The 17,217-nt window shown below is 35.7% G+C and overlaps 2 protein-coding genes across 3 annotated transcripts; both read right to left on the reverse strand.

Annotated features, from left to right (window-relative positions):
* Window positions 1–794: 794 nt before the first annotated feature.
* LOC145205263 (DBH-like monooxygenase protein 1) lies at window positions 795–16,639 on the reverse strand. Of its 2 annotated transcripts, none has more exons than XM_080077943.1 (15): window positions 16,405–16,639; window positions 16,235–16,345; window positions 15,635–15,784; window positions 14,673–14,760; window positions 14,027–14,208; window positions 13,188–13,265; window positions 12,604–12,708; window positions 11,997–12,099; window positions 3,281–3,450; window positions 2,748–2,842; window positions 2,342–2,495; window positions 1,734–1,867; window positions 1,377–1,464; window positions 1,222–1,317; window positions 795–968 (listed from the first exon to the last, which is right to left on the reverse strand). In XM_080077943.1, the coding sequence occupies exons 1-15, from the start codon at window positions 16,564–16,566 to the stop codon at window positions 810–812; spliced, it is 1,875 nt and encodes a 624-aa protein (XP_079934069.1). In that variant the 5' UTR covers window positions 16,567–16,639; the 3' UTR covers window positions 795–809. The 2 variants fall into 2 exon arrangements, with proteins under 2 accessions (XP_079934069.1, XP_079934068.1); XM_080077942.1 differs by lacking the exons at window positions 795–968; window positions 1,222–1,317; window positions 1,377–1,464; ... (2 more) ...; window positions 2,748–2,842; window positions 3,281–3,450 and adding exons at window positions 8,721–8,996; window positions 9,166–9,261; window positions 9,325–9,412; ... (2 more) ...; window positions 10,454–10,548; window positions 11,430–11,599 and having other exon boundaries at window positions 16,405–16,637.
* LOC145204538 (DBH-like monooxygenase protein 1 homolog) lies at window positions 3,899–6,892 on the reverse strand. The gene is made up of 8 exons (XM_080077128.1): window positions 6,731–6,892; window positions 6,561–6,671; window positions 6,299–6,448; window positions 6,098–6,185; window positions 5,366–5,547; window positions 4,591–4,668; window positions 4,363–4,473; window positions 3,899–4,012 (listed from the first exon to the last, which is right to left on the reverse strand). The coding sequence occupies exons 1-8, from the start codon at window positions 6,890–6,892 to the stop codon at window positions 3,899–3,901; spliced, it is 996 nt and encodes a 331-aa protein (XP_079933254.1).
* Window positions 16,640–17,217: the final 578 nt, after the last annotated feature.

Consider the following 17,217-nt stretch of genomic DNA (forward strand, 5'->3'; position numbering starts at 1 on the left):
CAGAGCAAGACCAACATGACCTTAAAGAATTTCTAAGCACATCACGTTGTCAATGTATTTACATCCGTGCCGTATAAGTTATGCACCACAGAGATTGGAACTTGCTGAACATGGATGACATTTGATCAAATGCAATTACGCGAATAACATACACGTATAACTTTTCTAACCTTCGCCAGGAAGCAAAAAAAAAAAAAAACTGTTTCAAACCCTTGTCAAAACATTTACATTTTAAGGTGTACAAGTAAGGTACCGACATACATTTTAACTAACTTTAAATTTGTACCCAGCTGCTTGCACGACCTTGCATCCACTTTGTTCAGTTGAAAATAGAAGTTGACTTGATGTTTCTTTTAAATGTGTTTCTATGCCAACTACTTTATGTGTATTCTACGATTATGTTTATTAATCATCTGTTTTTGGTTCTATTTGAATAAGGCAATAAAAAAAGTTTACTTTAACAATTTCTTAACTTAGAGCAAGGCATATTTACCAAGTGATTAGGAATATTGTCTTGACTTTTTGGAAAAAAATCAAAGTTTAACTGTATTCCTCAAGCAATAATTTAGTAAAGTAATAATTCAGGGTAAGTTACCATACACAATAAACAAATCTGCATAACTTAACAAACATAGTAATTTTTTCCTTCAAACTGTAAAACACTCAACAATGGATTCAGTAATAAAGCAAGTGTCAACTATTTAATAAATTCTTGCATTTAAACTGAAAGTTAACGTTATTCATCTTGACATCAACTCTGATATAAAATTTGTAATGACAAGACGTGTAAGTCCTGTACAGTTTATAGTTTACAGGACAAAGTAGATGATTGCAAGATGGATCAGAATGAAACCGGGGTAAGCAGCAAGACGGGGGGCTTCCCCGTGCAGGGTGACGTTGATTGTGACGTTACAAACCTTAGGAGAGGGGACGTAGGGGTTTGTCACAACTAGGGCATCCATAAATGTCTGTGAAAGCCAAAGGCACAATGTGTGGATGGTATTGGTGATGTTTTTGTTAGTTACTTTCTTGATAAATAGATTTTAATCTGACATTAAACAGTTTCAAAGGCTAAAAGTTTAGCTTCACAACTTTTAAGATTTCAAACAGTTATTTTGTTAAATGTAACTTACTGGCGTTTTGAAAATATGTATGTCAAAAAAGCTATCTCACAAGTTTATATTAGGCCGGACAGCAGCAGTTTAGATATCAAGCACATACCGCTATACGAGTACTCCCACTGGAACAGATGTGCATTACTCTGCTTGAAGAAAGTTGCTCGCTCAGCATAGAAATCATAGTTTCATTCCATGTTTGCTACAAACAGAATTTTTAACAAATAAATCTGCTTAATAAGTCATATGGACGGAAAATACCTCATTTAATATTTGGTCCACATTTTTCCCTTCAGAACTGTCAACAATCATTTTCCAATTCTGATCGCTAAATGCTGTTGGTCTAGGTCTTTAAACAATCAAATCAATTAAATAAACAAAACAAAAAGGATAAAAAAATATGAGCATATTATCAAAGAACTGTGTCCCCACAAAGCGCTTCTATATTTAAATTGGTGATTGGAGAAGTATTTTTTTCTTTAACACAGCTAAAAAAGTTTTAATTCCAACTAAATTGTACTTAACGCGAATTACATTTTTGCAATTTTTAACCTCAAGTAAATTTAATACTTAACTGAGATTTATTGAAAGTAAAGTAACAACTCAAATATTTTTTACCTCAGATATCTTGAGTTGACTCCATACTTCAATAAAATATCTGTCATCGCTTTAATAGTTGGCTGGGTTTGGCAAACTGACAGTTTTGTCCGTGGATAATAGAAAGCATAGACTACACACATCTCCTTGTCGCCCTGAAAAACACGAATCGTGATGAAAAATCTGAGTTAACACTTCAGCATAGCAACTAAATTGACTCTCGGCGGCGTGTCATACAATCTAGTTTATTGCAATAAAAGTACAGGCAAACTTCTGTCGTGGGTTCGAATCTCGCCTCTATTCAGAATTTTTCTTTGCTTTTTTTGTTCGAAGAAAGGCTTGATTCCAGACAACGTTATTTTTAGGCTGGCGTGATGTGATTTACTTTCGAATTTTACGTTAACGTTGGTTAACAGCAAAGCGTTTTTGAGATATTTCAAACAAAAAACATGTAGGCTATATGCTTGCATATAATTTGCATTTGATCAAAATAATTTTTTAATCAATTTTGAAACGGTTAAGTTGTGCCACTCTCTTGAAAGTACAGCTTGTTTAAAAACCACCAGAAAAGTTGTCATGCAGCTTGAATAATCGTGAACAATGTTGTGTAAAGCTAAACTGCTTCTTACATATGTAAACTTGTCCTGGTCCATGGAATTGTATTTGCATATTGCTCTTAAAGTATCTCCTGGTTTGATGACAACCTCCTCCTGCAAAAAATGTAGCCGCTTATTGAAATCATCCGATAGATCGTTGGTTAGATACGGCAGTTCATCTTCACCTCTGGAAAAACAAAACCCGGATTTATTATTTTTACTCTGAAGTAGGTTAAGAACTTAACTATGAAAATCAAACCGTGACTGCTAACAGTTTTTTTGTTGGTGAAAAAACAAAAACATTCGGAAGAAGCAGCTAAAAAAATCTTCATTACTTTGAAAAACCGATGATTTTTCTGCAAGCGTTTCGCCTGTTTGCATCGTGCATGCTTGGTGGTAATAACTTTTAAAATTTTATAACTTGGATGTTTAATCCAACCTGTAGTGATGTAGAGTTACATTTTCTCCCAAATCATTAGTGTGAGACATAACAGCCATAACTCGTATCTCTTCCATATTCGAAGCCTCCAAAGACTGCAAAGTGGAATGTATGCATGAGTAATGTGATTGTTGTTAAAGTTTATTCTGAACTTCTTGGATCAAACTTTGAGATTTTTTGTAGGATTTATTAGTATGTAAGCGTGTACGTACATTTAGGTTATATCTCTTTCCATAAATAACGACGCCATAGTAGTTGAAATGACACAACACAATCCTAATCATTTTGCAGTGGCAGCATCTTATTACCAATTATTAAGCAAAAATAGTTTTGTTAACCGACATATTTCATCAACTTTTTTTGCTCAACCGTCAAATTAAAACAAATCATCCGACGTTTCGACGTCTTATTCAAGACGTCTTCATCAGGGTAACACAACACAATCACCAAACACTTTTAGTAGGCCCAAATTCTTCAGTAAAATATGAGAACTTAAAAGCTGTACATTTAGCACCGATGCTCCAAACACTTACATCTGTAATGCATTTCTGGCTGCAATATCCACCGATGGGAAAGGATGGCGCCCCTGGTGGAATTATCATGGTCAGTTCGCTCATGAGATGCCCGGTGCTGAACATACCAGCGTCGTATTTACGAAGCTGACTTGTGTAAGTGATCAGCAAACCGGAGTCGTCCACGATACCTGCTCGAAAACACCAATAAATTAAAATACATCAGTTCTGTGTCTATTTCACTTTACACCAGGGGTGTGGAACCTTTGTCACTATTAGGCCAAATAAAATTGCCAAAATTAGATCGCGGGCCACACCTGTGTACAACACAAGGTGGTTTTACTTCGTTGCATACCAAATATGCTTAACTACAAGTAAAATGCGCATTTGATTCTGCCAAATAATGCCAGGTTGCAGAAAAATATCATCAGGCGCATTAATCTGCTCAAAAATATATAATAGTTGGACTCGTTTGCCAGTACTAATAAAATTCAAGGGCCGGCCGCACAACCTTGCACACCCCTGCTTTACACTTTAAGACTTATACAAAGTGTTTGTAAAATAAATGTTTTTGAGCAACATACAACTTACAAGAAAAAAGTAGGTAAATAGATTGAAAGTAATCTTTAATCCGGAACATCACAGTTTACCTGCAAATTTATCCGGGTTGTTGTAGCGAATTTCCAAGAGCAAATATTTTGGGTCTTCAGCTCCACCAAACGGAAAACCAACTTCTGATGGAAATCGAATCGCCTACAAAATATTCGAGTAGAGAATTGTTTATACAATATTCAACTTTATTGGAAAAATACCAAACAATAAACAACATACAAAAAATGGAACTGTAAATCTTAAAGTCTAAAGCCGTTCACGTTTTTTGAAAATAAAAGTAACTTTCGGCAAATAAAAGGCAAAACAAACACAAAGGGAAATCAAAATGTGTATATTATATGAACAGAATCCAACAGTGTTTGAAATTTAATCAACCTTTTCAAGTTACAGGCAATCAAGGATTAAACTCCATTTTTGTAATATTTAAATCCTTCTTACAAAGTTAAAACCAACATAAGGCAATTGGAAAATGACTTTACTGAGAAACTCACCTCTCCAAAGTCACGTTGATCCCACATAGATAGAGGTTTAGCGCAAACATCATAATCTACGGGCGCGTTAAAAGTATAGCATTTTCCGCTTGTGTTCATCTTAGCACCGATCTGAAAGGCAAAACAAAAATATTCTTTTTATTGTACGTACGCAGGTGTATATGATTGTTAAAAGCTACATTATTTGCCCACACATGTGTTCATTTACTAGTTTAAAAACAAACTCACCGGCAACGGATGAGCGCACTGATTGATTACGATGTTACGTGCAATTTTCTCGTTGCCAGGCGACACAACTGGTTCCATCTGGAAAAAAACACCAGCTCATAAAACAGAAGTATTGACTTTAATGTCTTGAGATCAACAGTCGAATGTTTGGAAAAATCGTTCCCAAGTTACCTCAATGTGGCACTCGGAGATTGGTGTTGGTAATCACTTAGTTCAGCAATCTGGTAAAGCTTGTGGCATATACACACGCTCCCTAAGTACACTGGTGTATAGTGAGCAACATTAGATGTGCACGCTAAAGGTCACACACCAGTTTATGCGCAGCATATATTTTCATGTGTCTGGTGGGCATACACTCAAGCTCCCTGGAGTACATTGAGGGCCACTGTGACCAAAATTAGATGTACCCTTAACGCTGTGGCCACATGCCAGTTGATGTGCAGCATAGATTGTTATGCGTATGGACATACGAATAAGTTCCCCAAGTACATTGAGGACCGCTGTGAGCAACATTAGATGTGCACGACGTGGTCACACACCAGTTGTTGCAAAGTATAGAGTTTTATGTGTCTGGACATACACACAAGCGCCCTGGAGTACATCGAGGACCGCTGTGAGCAACATTTGATATACACGCTGTGGCCACACACCAGTTGATGCGCAGCATAGATTTGTACGTGTCTGGAAATACACAATCTCTCTGGATTACACGGTAAACAACATTGGATACGCATGCTGTGGTCACCCACCAGTTCATCTACCAAATGCCACTAACCTTTACAATGTGATGTTTTTCGGTCACATCTGGCAGCGGCACCAAGCGACAAATAAAACTTTCTTCTTCAGCAGGTACGGTGATTCTCCCAATAGTAGCACGTAACGTTGCATGTTGTTCTCCTTGCGGAAATGCAGATTTCTCAACATTCAAATGTCCAAGCAGATTGATGGATCTTTTCCCTAAAACACATTCGTGTCAGAAACACAAAACACAGATATATGCTCGGGTATCATCAAAACTAACAAAAAAATATGTCACTGGACTTCTGGTTGGTCTTAAGACTTATTTTAAACAACTGTTTCTCAACGAACGACAGAAATGTGTCTTGGATTTACAACTAATTACAACAAGGCAATGGAATATGTTATTCCACTTTTATGGTCTACCTATAATTGCAGTAAAACTTGTCGTATCTTTCTGGGTAATTGTTTCATTAAAGTTATCCATACTGAATGATTAAGGTTTTAGGAAGTCGCATCTATTGTTCATACTGTGTGTACATCGATGTCAAACGCATAGGACTAGTCACAGTTTTGATAATTTACCAGAAGATGAAACACAAAATGGAAATTTAAGCTCGGGGCAAGTTTACAAGCAGACTGTTCGTGGTATTTCGTTCAGAGTAAATTGTACAAACCTAATATTCCATTTATAATATAATATTAAAGATTGGAAAACAGTGGGACATTAACATTTTTGTGTCTTGATACCCGGTAAATCGTGTGTTACCTTTTGCAATGTGTATATCTGCTGGTCTCAGTTTATTTTCAACCGGGTCCTCTATTCCCCAAGCGTAAATAATCCACATTGCATTTCTCTGTACAATTCAAGAGAGAAATTGTTTTTAGTTTTTCTTACGACTGGAAAAAAATTACAATAAGTATTTGCCGCATTGAAGTTAAGTGGTTCAAAAAGTATAAAAGTTCTGACCGTAATTTGCAGATCGTCTTCGATGCAAGTGTCGATTGTTCTTCGGAACTTGAGCACTGTCCAACCCCCATCACCTTCTTTCGCCAGCAAAAGTTCAATATTCTGAACTTTGTCAAGAGGAGGGAATTCGTTTCCCACTCCGTGACGGTCCTGAAAAGTAAAAAAATTCAAGTTATTTTTTTACCAACAAACAAAATTTTAACCCACGTCAACCGAACAATGCTAAAAATCCAGTAAGAATTGTTTACTTTTTTCAACTCACCGTAATAATCCCCTTTCCATCTTTCACCCACCCCACATAAATATCAGCCCCCTTCATGGTCCCAGTGGGAGAAATTCCTAAACCAATCCATCCCATCGACTTGATGTGCAGCTGCAAAACAAAATATATTATTTTTGACAACAACAAATGTCATTGATGACGTAACAAACCTCCATTGTGATGTAAGTATCGTCATAGTTCCAGTACAAAGTAGCGTGACCTCCGTGATCGAGTTCTTGTTGGTATGGGTATTGCTGGGTGGGAGGGAATTTGCTAGATACCCTTCGCAATGAGGCGAGCACAAATATAAATATCACTGCTCTGATTAACATGACGATCAGAGAACTGTATAATGATCTATGATCTAAAGTATTTATTTTTTATCATAAAATCATTATTTTCGATTCGGCAGTAGACCATTTGTATATTATTGATAAAAATTGCAGTTCCATTTTTACGTCAAAACGAATTAAATTCGCGTTAAATCAACACTTAAATCGTATGCACCACACGTCACACGTCAACTGCAAAGGACAATTATATTAATTTAACATCAGCATTTAAACACAAGACTACAAAAAATGCCGTTGGTTAATTTTGCAGAATGTACTGTCCAGCAATCAACCGAACGTTTGTTAAACAAATATGCCAAGATGAAGACATTTTTAGGCCTATTGAAAGCATACCATCAAGTTGGCCTCATAAGACGCCTGTAATAGGCCTGGCGTAATATAAAACGAATTTGGGTATTCTATTCTGCTTCTACTGTTTAGAACTTTTGACGCCGTTTTTGTATCAAATCCTAAATGCCTCCCCAACAATTTTGCTGTTATCTACATAGTTCAGTATGTATAAACTATTACTGGACTGCTAGTCAGGCTGGTGACAATACTAAAACGCTTATACACTGGACAGCAGGTTCTTGTTTGCCAAACTATAGCGTTAAACTATAGAACGATATGACTGGGGCGCGAAGACAGATCACGTCGCATAATTCGTGATACCCCCCTTTTGAATGAGTTTCATCATTACAACCTACCAACGCACGATTTGGTATTCGCTGATATTTTTTGCGCATGTCCAGTTCACGGTAAAATCTTTTCAAGGAAGTGTCATAGTTTGTTTCAAACATCGGCAACAAAATATGTAAATTGGAAACAGCGATAGAAATTGTAAAGCTTAATTGTGAATGTGACACTACAATACAAAGAAGAGATCTCAAGGCACATTTTCTGTCATTTTTGACATATTTTGACACTTCTTACATGTTTATTATGAATTCAAGTAAAAAAATTCAAGCAAATTTTCACGCTGTTAGTAAATCTGAGCAATAATTTGATCTGAGTTGCTGTGATACAACATTGATCTGAGTTGCTGTGATTACTTTCACTTAAAAAAAGCATTTGGTATATTTACGGGGTAAATTACATTTTGGTAAATTGGACATGCTTTGGGGGTAGTTTTGGGTGGAAATAAAATAAGTTTTAGATATCTGGAATAAACGTGTTTAAGATAGGTATGTGATTTTGATAAAATACATTCTTAGCCGTAGTTTTACCAATTGCTGTTGTTATCAACAAATGTTGTACTGATGATGACAACAGCGATTGTTGAAACCAATTTATATGAATGCATTCATTATTATCGACAAGCTTTTTGAAAAAATTTTTTTAATCAAGTTACTTTACTGTCCGTGTCTAATGTTTACTAAAATAAAATTGTACCTTTAAAGTCTACCAACAAGGCAAACGTTGAAAACTCTATGTCTATGTAATTGTAAGACTGTGTGCTCAAGTGAATATGGCACGCAAGCTTATACGGGGATAGACGACAATATGTTTACATGAATGACATTTCGTCTGATTTCTCCATGCAAAACCACATCACGCCACATTCCTAGCTCATATGCATGGACCAAGAACGTCATAGAGCACATGAGCGGACGGTATTGTTTTGGTTAAGGATTTTTAGGCGGATTAGCACACTGGAAATTGACGGACAGAATGATTTGTTTTGAAATTAGGAACTTTTAAAACGTGTTAGTATGTTCCGGTATTCATTTGTTATGTTAAAGTTTTCTCAAGCGTTTTACCTAACACACATTGGCTTGAGGGTTGAAATTCTAAATTATCCGAATCCAAAAACTCATTTCATATCGAATTTAGAATAGGGTTCGATTTATTTTGCGTTTGAAAACATATTCACATGTAAAAACATTTCAAACGGTCACGTTCATCACATATAGCTCACACCCAAACAGTCCTCTCATTATCTTTTTCACATCACAAAGTAAATGATTGCAAGATGGATGAGAATGAAACCTGGGTAAGCAACAAGACGAGGGGCTTCCCCGGGCAGGGTGACGTTGATTGTGACGTTACAAACCTTGGGAGGGGGTACGTAGGGGTTTGTCACAACTGGGGCATCCATAAACGTCTGTGAAAGCCAAAGACAGTTTTTTGACAGCGTTTTAAGTTGTAATATTTTTTTACTGTATTAAATGTAACATATCTTATAAAATTATAAATGTTTCAATCGAATGAGACCAGAATCAATTTTCTATTTGAAAAAACCTTACAGCCTCAGAAAAGCTTTTACTACTTACCTCTTTATTGCTGCTCCCAGTCGAACAAATATGCATTACTCTACTGGAAGAAAGTTTCTCGTTCAGCATAGAAATCATAGTTTCATTCCATGTTTGCTAAAGAAAACAAAAAAAATAGTTTGAAAACTGTTTCAATGGAAACAAATGCACAAGACGTACCTCGTTCAAAATTTGGTCAACAGTTTTGTTTACAGAAGTATCAACAATCTTTTCCCACGACGGATCGTCGACTGCTGTGGGGTGCGGGCTTTAAAAATCAAATCAATCAACTTGGGACATTATATAAAAGAAGTTTGTCTTGAACTTGGTCCATTCTTATCTTACAGTTAATTTACCGATTGAAACCGTTTTGAGTTTGTTTAAAAATTTAAAACACTAAACTCAAAAGCTTAATCACTTCACCTAAACTTAGTCAGTGAGGCGAATTTGAACTTAATTCTGGATAAATGTTTTTCCAATAATTTAAATCAAAGTTCGGTGACAATTTAACCAACCTCATAAATCTATAGTTGACTCCATAATCAGATACAATATCTGTCATCGATGCAATTGTGGGTTCAGTTTTGCAAACTGCTAAGTTTGTTCGTGGATAATAGAAAGCATAAACCAAACACATTTCATCGTTAGTTGACATACCGCCCTGAAGCAAAACAAATCATGGTCAAAAAATAACCAACAAAATGACCCCTTCAATCCACCGTCTATACCATATATGGAAACAGATACACAGTAGCAAGCTTGGCACGCCATGACTATTGTCACATTAAATTTTTTGCTGATTTAGTTTCAGCTACAACATTATAATAATTGATTTTGCTTAATTTTTTTTATAAAGTTCAAAATTAAATTGATCGATTCTTACGAAAGTAAAGTTTTTCCTGTCCATGGAATTGTATTCGCAAAATGTCCTCAATCTGTCCCCTTTCCTGATAACAATGTCAGCGTCCAAGTAGTGAAGATGATCGTTAAAATCATCTGCAAGTTGATTAGTCAAATATAGCAGTTCCTGATCACCCCTGAAAAATTGTTCTCACTATTTTCACTCGTATACAGGTTGATAACATAAACCATTGAAAAATACAATTGGGTTCCAAATGTTTTGTTGTATATAACAAAAACACACCATTTTTTTAGAAATTAAAGACATGCAATCGTTGTGACTTTAAATCATACTTGCATGTTAATGTTTTGTCTGAAGTATTTTATATAAATTGCACAACATGAACCAATTTAATGTTACTGTTTTTTTTTCTGCACTACAACCGAAAACATGAAACACTAATCTCACCTATAATGGCGAAGTGTTATATTCTGTCCAAGAGAATGTGTATGTGACATAACAGCTATAACCCGAAGCTCTTCCACATTAGAGTCCTCCATTGCCTGTAAAAGTGGAGTGATTTAAAATTTATTTGAGATAGCGAGAAAAATAAAGTCAATACTTTTTGTTGGATTTAATGTAAAAGCTTTGTAACTGTAACATACTCATTCAGGTTCGTAAACAATATTCTGTTCACAAATGATGCTTGTTGCTACTTTATAGTTATTTTGGCAAGTTATAATGAACAAACAAGTCATGATTCGACATCACGACAAAGTCGCCTTAAACCCAGGTCACAAAAAAACCTATCATTGCCTGTTACAAACACAAGTAAATAAGTGTTAAGTATAACAATTGTTATTCCAGCAGAATTTATTGTAAAATAACCGAGGTTTTGATGTCCCATATGAAACGCCTTCATCAAGGTAATGACACATTGTGCTTGGAATAATATAGGACCAAAAAGCAAATTAGTGGAAGTAAAAAAAAGACCAAAACGGAAATTGTGGGAAGTTCTTGTAAGACATACGTATGTTAAGGCAGCATATACCTATGTTAGGATGTGCTTACTGACACCGCGCACTGAATAAACTTCTTTTTTTGGTTATGTGGATTTGAAATTGATTTGAAAGGTCATTTTTTGTTTCAAAAAGATGTTGGATTATCTTATGGCAGACCAAGATATTTGCGTCCAGTTTCTACTTGCTAGTTTATTTGGTATCAGTAAACATACTGACGGCCTATGGCAGAATAAGAGCCTATGATGCGGCCAGCAATAGCGAAATGGTTGTACATCCTGCTATATCATATCGCATACCGTGTTTGCTATATGAAAGGTGACATCAGCATTTACACAAGCGCTGGTCCGCTTTAAGGTCGAGTCAGCGTAATTTGCATGACGCAGCAAAATGAGCAGTAACCTTCAGAAACGTGAAACACTTACATCTGTAATGCATTTCTGGCTGCAATATCCACCGATGGGAAAGGATGGCGCCCCTGGTGGAATTATCATGGTCAGTTCGCTTATGAGATGTCCAGTGCTGAACATGCCAGCGTCGTATTTACGAAGCTCACTTGTGTAAGTGATCAGCAAACCAGAGTCGTCCACGATACCTGGCCGAAAACATCAAATGATGATTTAGTTTTGGTCCACTGTAGATTTAAATTGTGCATTTTATAGCGTCAAAAGATTTCATGGTGAAACAGTAAAAGGTGGTTGATTAAATTGTCAAATGATGCAAGCGTCAGTTACCAAATACGAATCCGTTTATTCTCCGATAAACAGAAGTTGGAACAGATAATTCTTTGGCCAATTTTAAATATAAGTTATTGCTGAAACGTTCAACAACAAGATTGTCAATTTCTTCTATTTAATTTACTTCAATAAGTCATAACACACAAAGGATGCAAAGAAATTTTACGAATACTTAAAGTTGCAAGCGCATAAAAGCCTAAGAACCACTGGGTTAGAGGAATCGAAGCTTTCATTAATCCGGTACAGTAGAGTCACCTGCATGTTTTTCGTGATTATCGAAATGAATTTCCAATAGTAAATATTTTGGATCTCCGGCTTCACCGAACGGGAAACCGACTTCGGTTGGAAATTGATTTGCCTAAAAATATTCGAACAAAGATTTATTCGCAAAACATAAACAAACCATGCACACAGTAGTAGATCTTTCTTTATTAATCAAATATCCTATTAAGTTTTTGAATTTATTACCGCTTTTATATAGTTGCTATATATATTTTTACTGGCACTGACGATGCTAATAAAAGCGAAATGCATTGGTTTTGTGTAATAATAAAAAACAGCGACAGATTTAGTGTTTTCGCCTTCAAACTATACAGTAAATTTCCTGCAAACGATACAGTAAAGAAAACTCAAACTGCAAATTATGATAAGTGTGACATCGTCGACTATATTTTAACACATAATTACTCCAGGCAGCTACAAAGTACTTTTAGAACCTTATTCAAATAGAGTCGACAGAAAAAGAAAGTTATTTAATTTGAGGAACATACCATTTCTAACATATTTTTGTTTGCAAACAATTGCGGAAGTCGTGGGTTCGAAGGTACATAAATAACAAGAAAAGATACACAACAGGACGTACCGCGTTTCCTTGATCCCACACAAAAAGAGGTTGAACACAATTAGCATGATCTATCGGTGCAGTTGAACTATAACATTCGCCACTCTGGTTCACCAACGCACCCGCCTAAAACAGATAAAATACTAACTGCACAGTTAGTAAACAGGCCCACATGCTGGTTAAAATCTGCTGTGTTTTTTAATGGTTTTAAGCAACCATTATCATATATCGAGGGTTTTCAATACTTGTACTTTAAACCAGTGATGGTATTCAAATTTTTTTGTCAGCCGGTTCTATCACAAAACTCTTATTTTTAGCTGGTTCTGTTACAAAAAGTCCGTTGACAGTTGCCAGTAATGCCAACCGGTTCTCTGATCTTATAAATTTTCGTGAAACGGTTCTATAGAACCGGTGCAAACCGGCTGAATCCCAACACTGCTTTAAACTCAAAAGACTAAAACTTTTGAAATCTGTCAGCTCGTTGCTTGGTGGATGAACACTATAATAAAGTTCAAGAAAAACATTCAGCCATTGGTCATTAAAATTGTGTTTTTAACAATCTAGATCTGTGCATTCAGTGTTCTAGTTTAATTTTTCAAACTTACTGGTAGTGGGTGAGCGCACTGATTAATAACCATGTGATGAACAAGTGCTTCGTTGCCCGATTGTATGACAGCTTCAATCTGAAAAGAAGAAAAAAATTGTAAACCGAAAAATTCGAGCATCAAAAACAGAACAGCTTACTTTTTAATGACAAAAATAACGGACCAAACAAAAAGTGACTTGCTTTATCGTTTAAACGTTTTAGTGAACGGTCGTGCACATATATGATCATTCTACTGTTTTAGGTAAAGTGTATAACCTTTTGAGTAGAGTGGGGTTCTAAACAATGTGTTCCGTGGCACCCGTAGGGGTAAGATGCCCTAAATCAGGGGGAATATAGACTCTATTGGGCATATTGTCAAACTTTTACGTGACTCAAGTGCATACCCTTCATATCCCTGATGATGGCAAAAACATTTCCCGAAACGCATGAACAATAAAGTATGTCGCTTTTTACTGGGGTCGTTATAGTTATCATAAAACTTTTAAACAGATTATCAACTGATGTGTATAGTGTTCAAAAAAAAAACTTTTTTAAACGGTAAGTGGAGTTTGCTTTGGTATTCAGCAATTACTAAGCAAGTGACTTATTTTAAAGTGCTTTTGTGGATTTGGTAGGACCTATTCATATTTTTCATCTTTAACGTTGTACGAAACTTTTACAGATATTAACCGTTTGTTGACAAGAAACACAGCATAATTTTCACTGAACACAAAATACTTGTTTTGTTTTTCTTGATGAATTCATAAAATTTAAACAGACGAAACTCGAATCACTGACAGATACAGATCATTTTTGTGTCTGTTTAGGCGAAAAATGCCTTGGCACATTAAGTCTTACCCTGACAATGTGATGTTTTTCAGACACGTCGGGCATCGGCACCAAGCGACAGAAATAGAAAGTTTCTTGTGGTGGTAGGGTAACTCCTCCACTGGTCACTCGAAACTTTTGATGTTGTTCACCAGGAGGAAAGGCAGTTTTCTCCACATTTAAATGACCAAGCAAGTTGATGTCCCTTTTTCCTAAACCACAGTAAATCTCTGTTAATCCGGACCCGTTTGGACCAAAAAAATTATCCGGATTAGAAGAAGAACAGGACCAACCGACGTTTATTAGTTAAAGCATTACCATTTTAGAAATCGTTTGTAACTCAAGTTTTGTCCGAATTGGGCAAGGATTTGGATTAGCTGAATCCAGTTTAAGAGAGGTTTTATGTATATCAGTGGAACAACACACATATCACATTGAACTACACATGTAAGTCGTGCTTTAAGCTAACCAGTCCTGTTATTTTTAGCTTTACTTTTGTAAAAAATCTTTAATAAATCTTTAAATAAACACGCCTTGACGTTTGGTTGCTTAGTAAAGCAGTTTTTGAAATTAAAAAATGACTTACATCATATTATACAACACACGTTTGCACCTCCCCTGCTAAGTAACTTGGTTGTGCAACTGGTGTTGTATTTCAATTTGAGGTTTAAATTACCTTTAAAAGTGTGTTTATCTGAAGGTTTCAGTTCATTTCCAACCGGATCCTCCTTCGCCCAAGCGTAAATAAACTGCATTGTGGTTCTCTACAAATGAAAAAAAAACATTTCAACAAAAAAAAGTTTTATAGACATTTTTTGTTTTTTATTGTCGCCTGTTTATTTAACTGTTTATAACAGTGGTGGCTAACCTATGGCGCATGCGACAAACGTGGCGCATTGCATGATTAGAAAGGGCGCATTGCCTTCTTTTGATAATCATGAAAATCAAATTAATAAACTAATAAATAAATAAAGTAAGCCACCCCTATTAATTATATATATACATATATATATTCATGCACAACATTATTCAAACATATCTTTATTTCCACTATTCTTCTTGCAGTTAAAAATTAAAAAAAATATATAATCACCAGTCAACACATTTTTTGTCAGTTTACAATTGCGGCTCGTTCCGGTCAAAGTATATATAAAACACAAGTAGCCCAACCCATTGTTACGCGATAGAGCCTCATGGACGCCGTCTTGTGTCCAAATTGATACAGCAGGTATAGGGAAAAATACATAAATATGGCGCATCCAACACAGTATGTTAAAAAGTTGGCGAATGGTATGTAGAAGGTTGGCCAACCCTGGTTTATAACATACATATATTCACAAGGTTATCCAGACTTGGAAATAAAAATTCTACAGTAGCTGCATGTAACAAGTAGACTTTATTATAGTCAGAAACTGTCCAACGTTTACAACGAAAGATAAAACTCAATTAAGAAATAATATCAATTCTGGTATCTTTTCATTGCTAATATAAGTGCCAACAGAAATAAAAAAATAAGCATCGCTTGTAGTTCACCAATGTTAAATCACAAAACAAGTCCTAAAATATCCAAAAAGAAATTTTTAACACGTTTTTTTTATTATATGAGAAATAATTTATCTACAAATTTGTTTTTCTGACCGTAATTTGCAGATCATCATCGATGCAAGTGTCGATTGTTCTTCGGAACTTGAGCACTGTCCAACCCCCCTCACCTTCTTTCGCCAGCAAAAGTTCAACATTCTGAACTTTGTCAAGAGGAGGGAATTCGTTTCCCACTCCGTGACGGTCCTGAAAAGTTTGTTGAACACGAAATCGTGAAAGTGAGAACAAAAAAGCTTATGATTTGCTGTGAATTTTAACAACAAAAATAAAACCGTTGCATATGTAAAGGTAACTACACTAGCCCATACGGCAAATGTCGTGTCACCAGCTGCACTGATGAGATCTTATAAGTCAGTAGCTTGCTGATCATACAATGTCTCCATGCTTTGAAATTTAGAACAGCGGTTTACAACATTTTGCAACGGTCCGAGGAACCTTCAGTAAAATCTAAACATTTGACAAATGATCCTTCTCTTTGACTAAAATACATTCAGGGGCCTATTACAAGCAGGGCTACAAATTGGAACTATTTTAAGCATAAATCGCGCGAAAATATGAAAACAACACCAAATGAGCAACAAAATGACGCCTTAAACCAGCATCATCATACCGAAGTAAAACATTATTTCAACTCACCGTAATAATCCCCCTTCCGTCTTTCACCCACCCCACATAAATATCAGCCCCCTTCATGGTCCCAGTGGGGGAAATACCTAAACCAATCCATCCAGTCGACTTGACGTGCAGCTGCAAAACAAAATATATTATTTTTGACAACAACAAATGTCATTGATGACGTCACAAACCTCCATTGTGATGTAAGTATCATCATAGTTCCAGTACAAAGTAGCGTGACCTCCATGGTCGAGTTCTTGTTGGTATGGGTATTGCTGGGTGGGAGGGAATTTACTAGATACCCTTCGCAATGAGGCGAGCACAAATATAATTATCGCTGCTCTGGTTAACATAATGACCAGAGAACTTACTTATTTTTAAGCAATTAACACTAACTACTTTTGGATTATAAAAAAAATCAGGAAAATTATATTATTTTTTATTTTAACGTAACTGTATTAAATTTAGTAATTTTTTAAACTGCGTGAAATTTCTAAAGTAATACTACATTGGTATTTTAATAAAAAATATGTGTGTTAACCTAGCATCATGAAATGTCCTGACATTAAACTGTTACGGTGATATTTCGTATCTAGGCTGTGCACTGCAACTGGGCGAGCTACTGTCCTTTTCGGCATAAACTGTGGCTTTTTATACTCAAGCGACAGAATTAAACGCTGACCAAATGCCTATACTGTGCGCGTCAACAAATTTAAAAGCATTGGTGCCGCTGTTTCAAAAGCGTCATGAAAAATTTATTTTTTAAATTAAAAAAAATCCAAAAATGAACAAAATCAGAAAAAATTGTGCTATTTTATTCCTCTTTGTTAAAAATACATTTTCTTCCATCTTTATTCAGTCCTTTAACGATTTCCAGGCTTAGTTGATCAAGCCTTTGACCAGGCTTAGTTGACCAACACTGATATAACAAGTGAAGCTTACCACAAGTATTTAAACTCGTCCCACACCTGACCGCAGGTTATTGTTTACAAACCTATAGCTTC

This window comes from Phallusia mammillata, chromosome 8 (assembly GCF_965637545.1).
Source record: "Phallusia mammillata chromosome 8, kaPhaMamm4.hap1.1, whole genome shotgun sequence".
Lineage (NCBI taxonomy): Eukaryota > Metazoa > Chordata > Ascidiacea > Phlebobranchia > Ascidiidae > Phallusia > Phallusia mammillata.

Coding starts and splice junctions, on each gene's coding strand:
- LOC145204538 (XM_080077128.1), bottom strand. CDS start 6,892: ATGTTAATCAGAGCAGTGATATTTATATTTGTGCTCGCCTCATTGCGA. Junction 4,669..5,365: donor AAAAACATCACATTGTAAAG/GTTAGTGGCATT, acceptor GTTTTTTTCCAG/ATGGAACCAGTTGTGTCGCC. Junction 4,013..4,362: donor ATCAACGTGACTTTGGAGAG/GTGAGTTTCTCA, acceptor AATATTTTGTAG/GCGATTCGATTTCCATCAGA.
- LOC145205263 (XM_080077942.1), bottom strand. CDS start 16,566: ATGTTAACCAGAGCAGCGATAATTATATTTGTGCTCGCCTCATTGCGA. Junction 15,785..16,234: donor ACGGAAGGGGGATTATTACG/GTGAGTTGAAAT, acceptor CAAACTTTTCAG/GACCGTCACGGAGTGGGAAA. Junction 14,209..14,672: donor AGATAAACACACTTTTAAAG/GTAATTTAAACC, acceptor ACTGTGGTTTAG/GAAAAAGGGACATCAACTTG.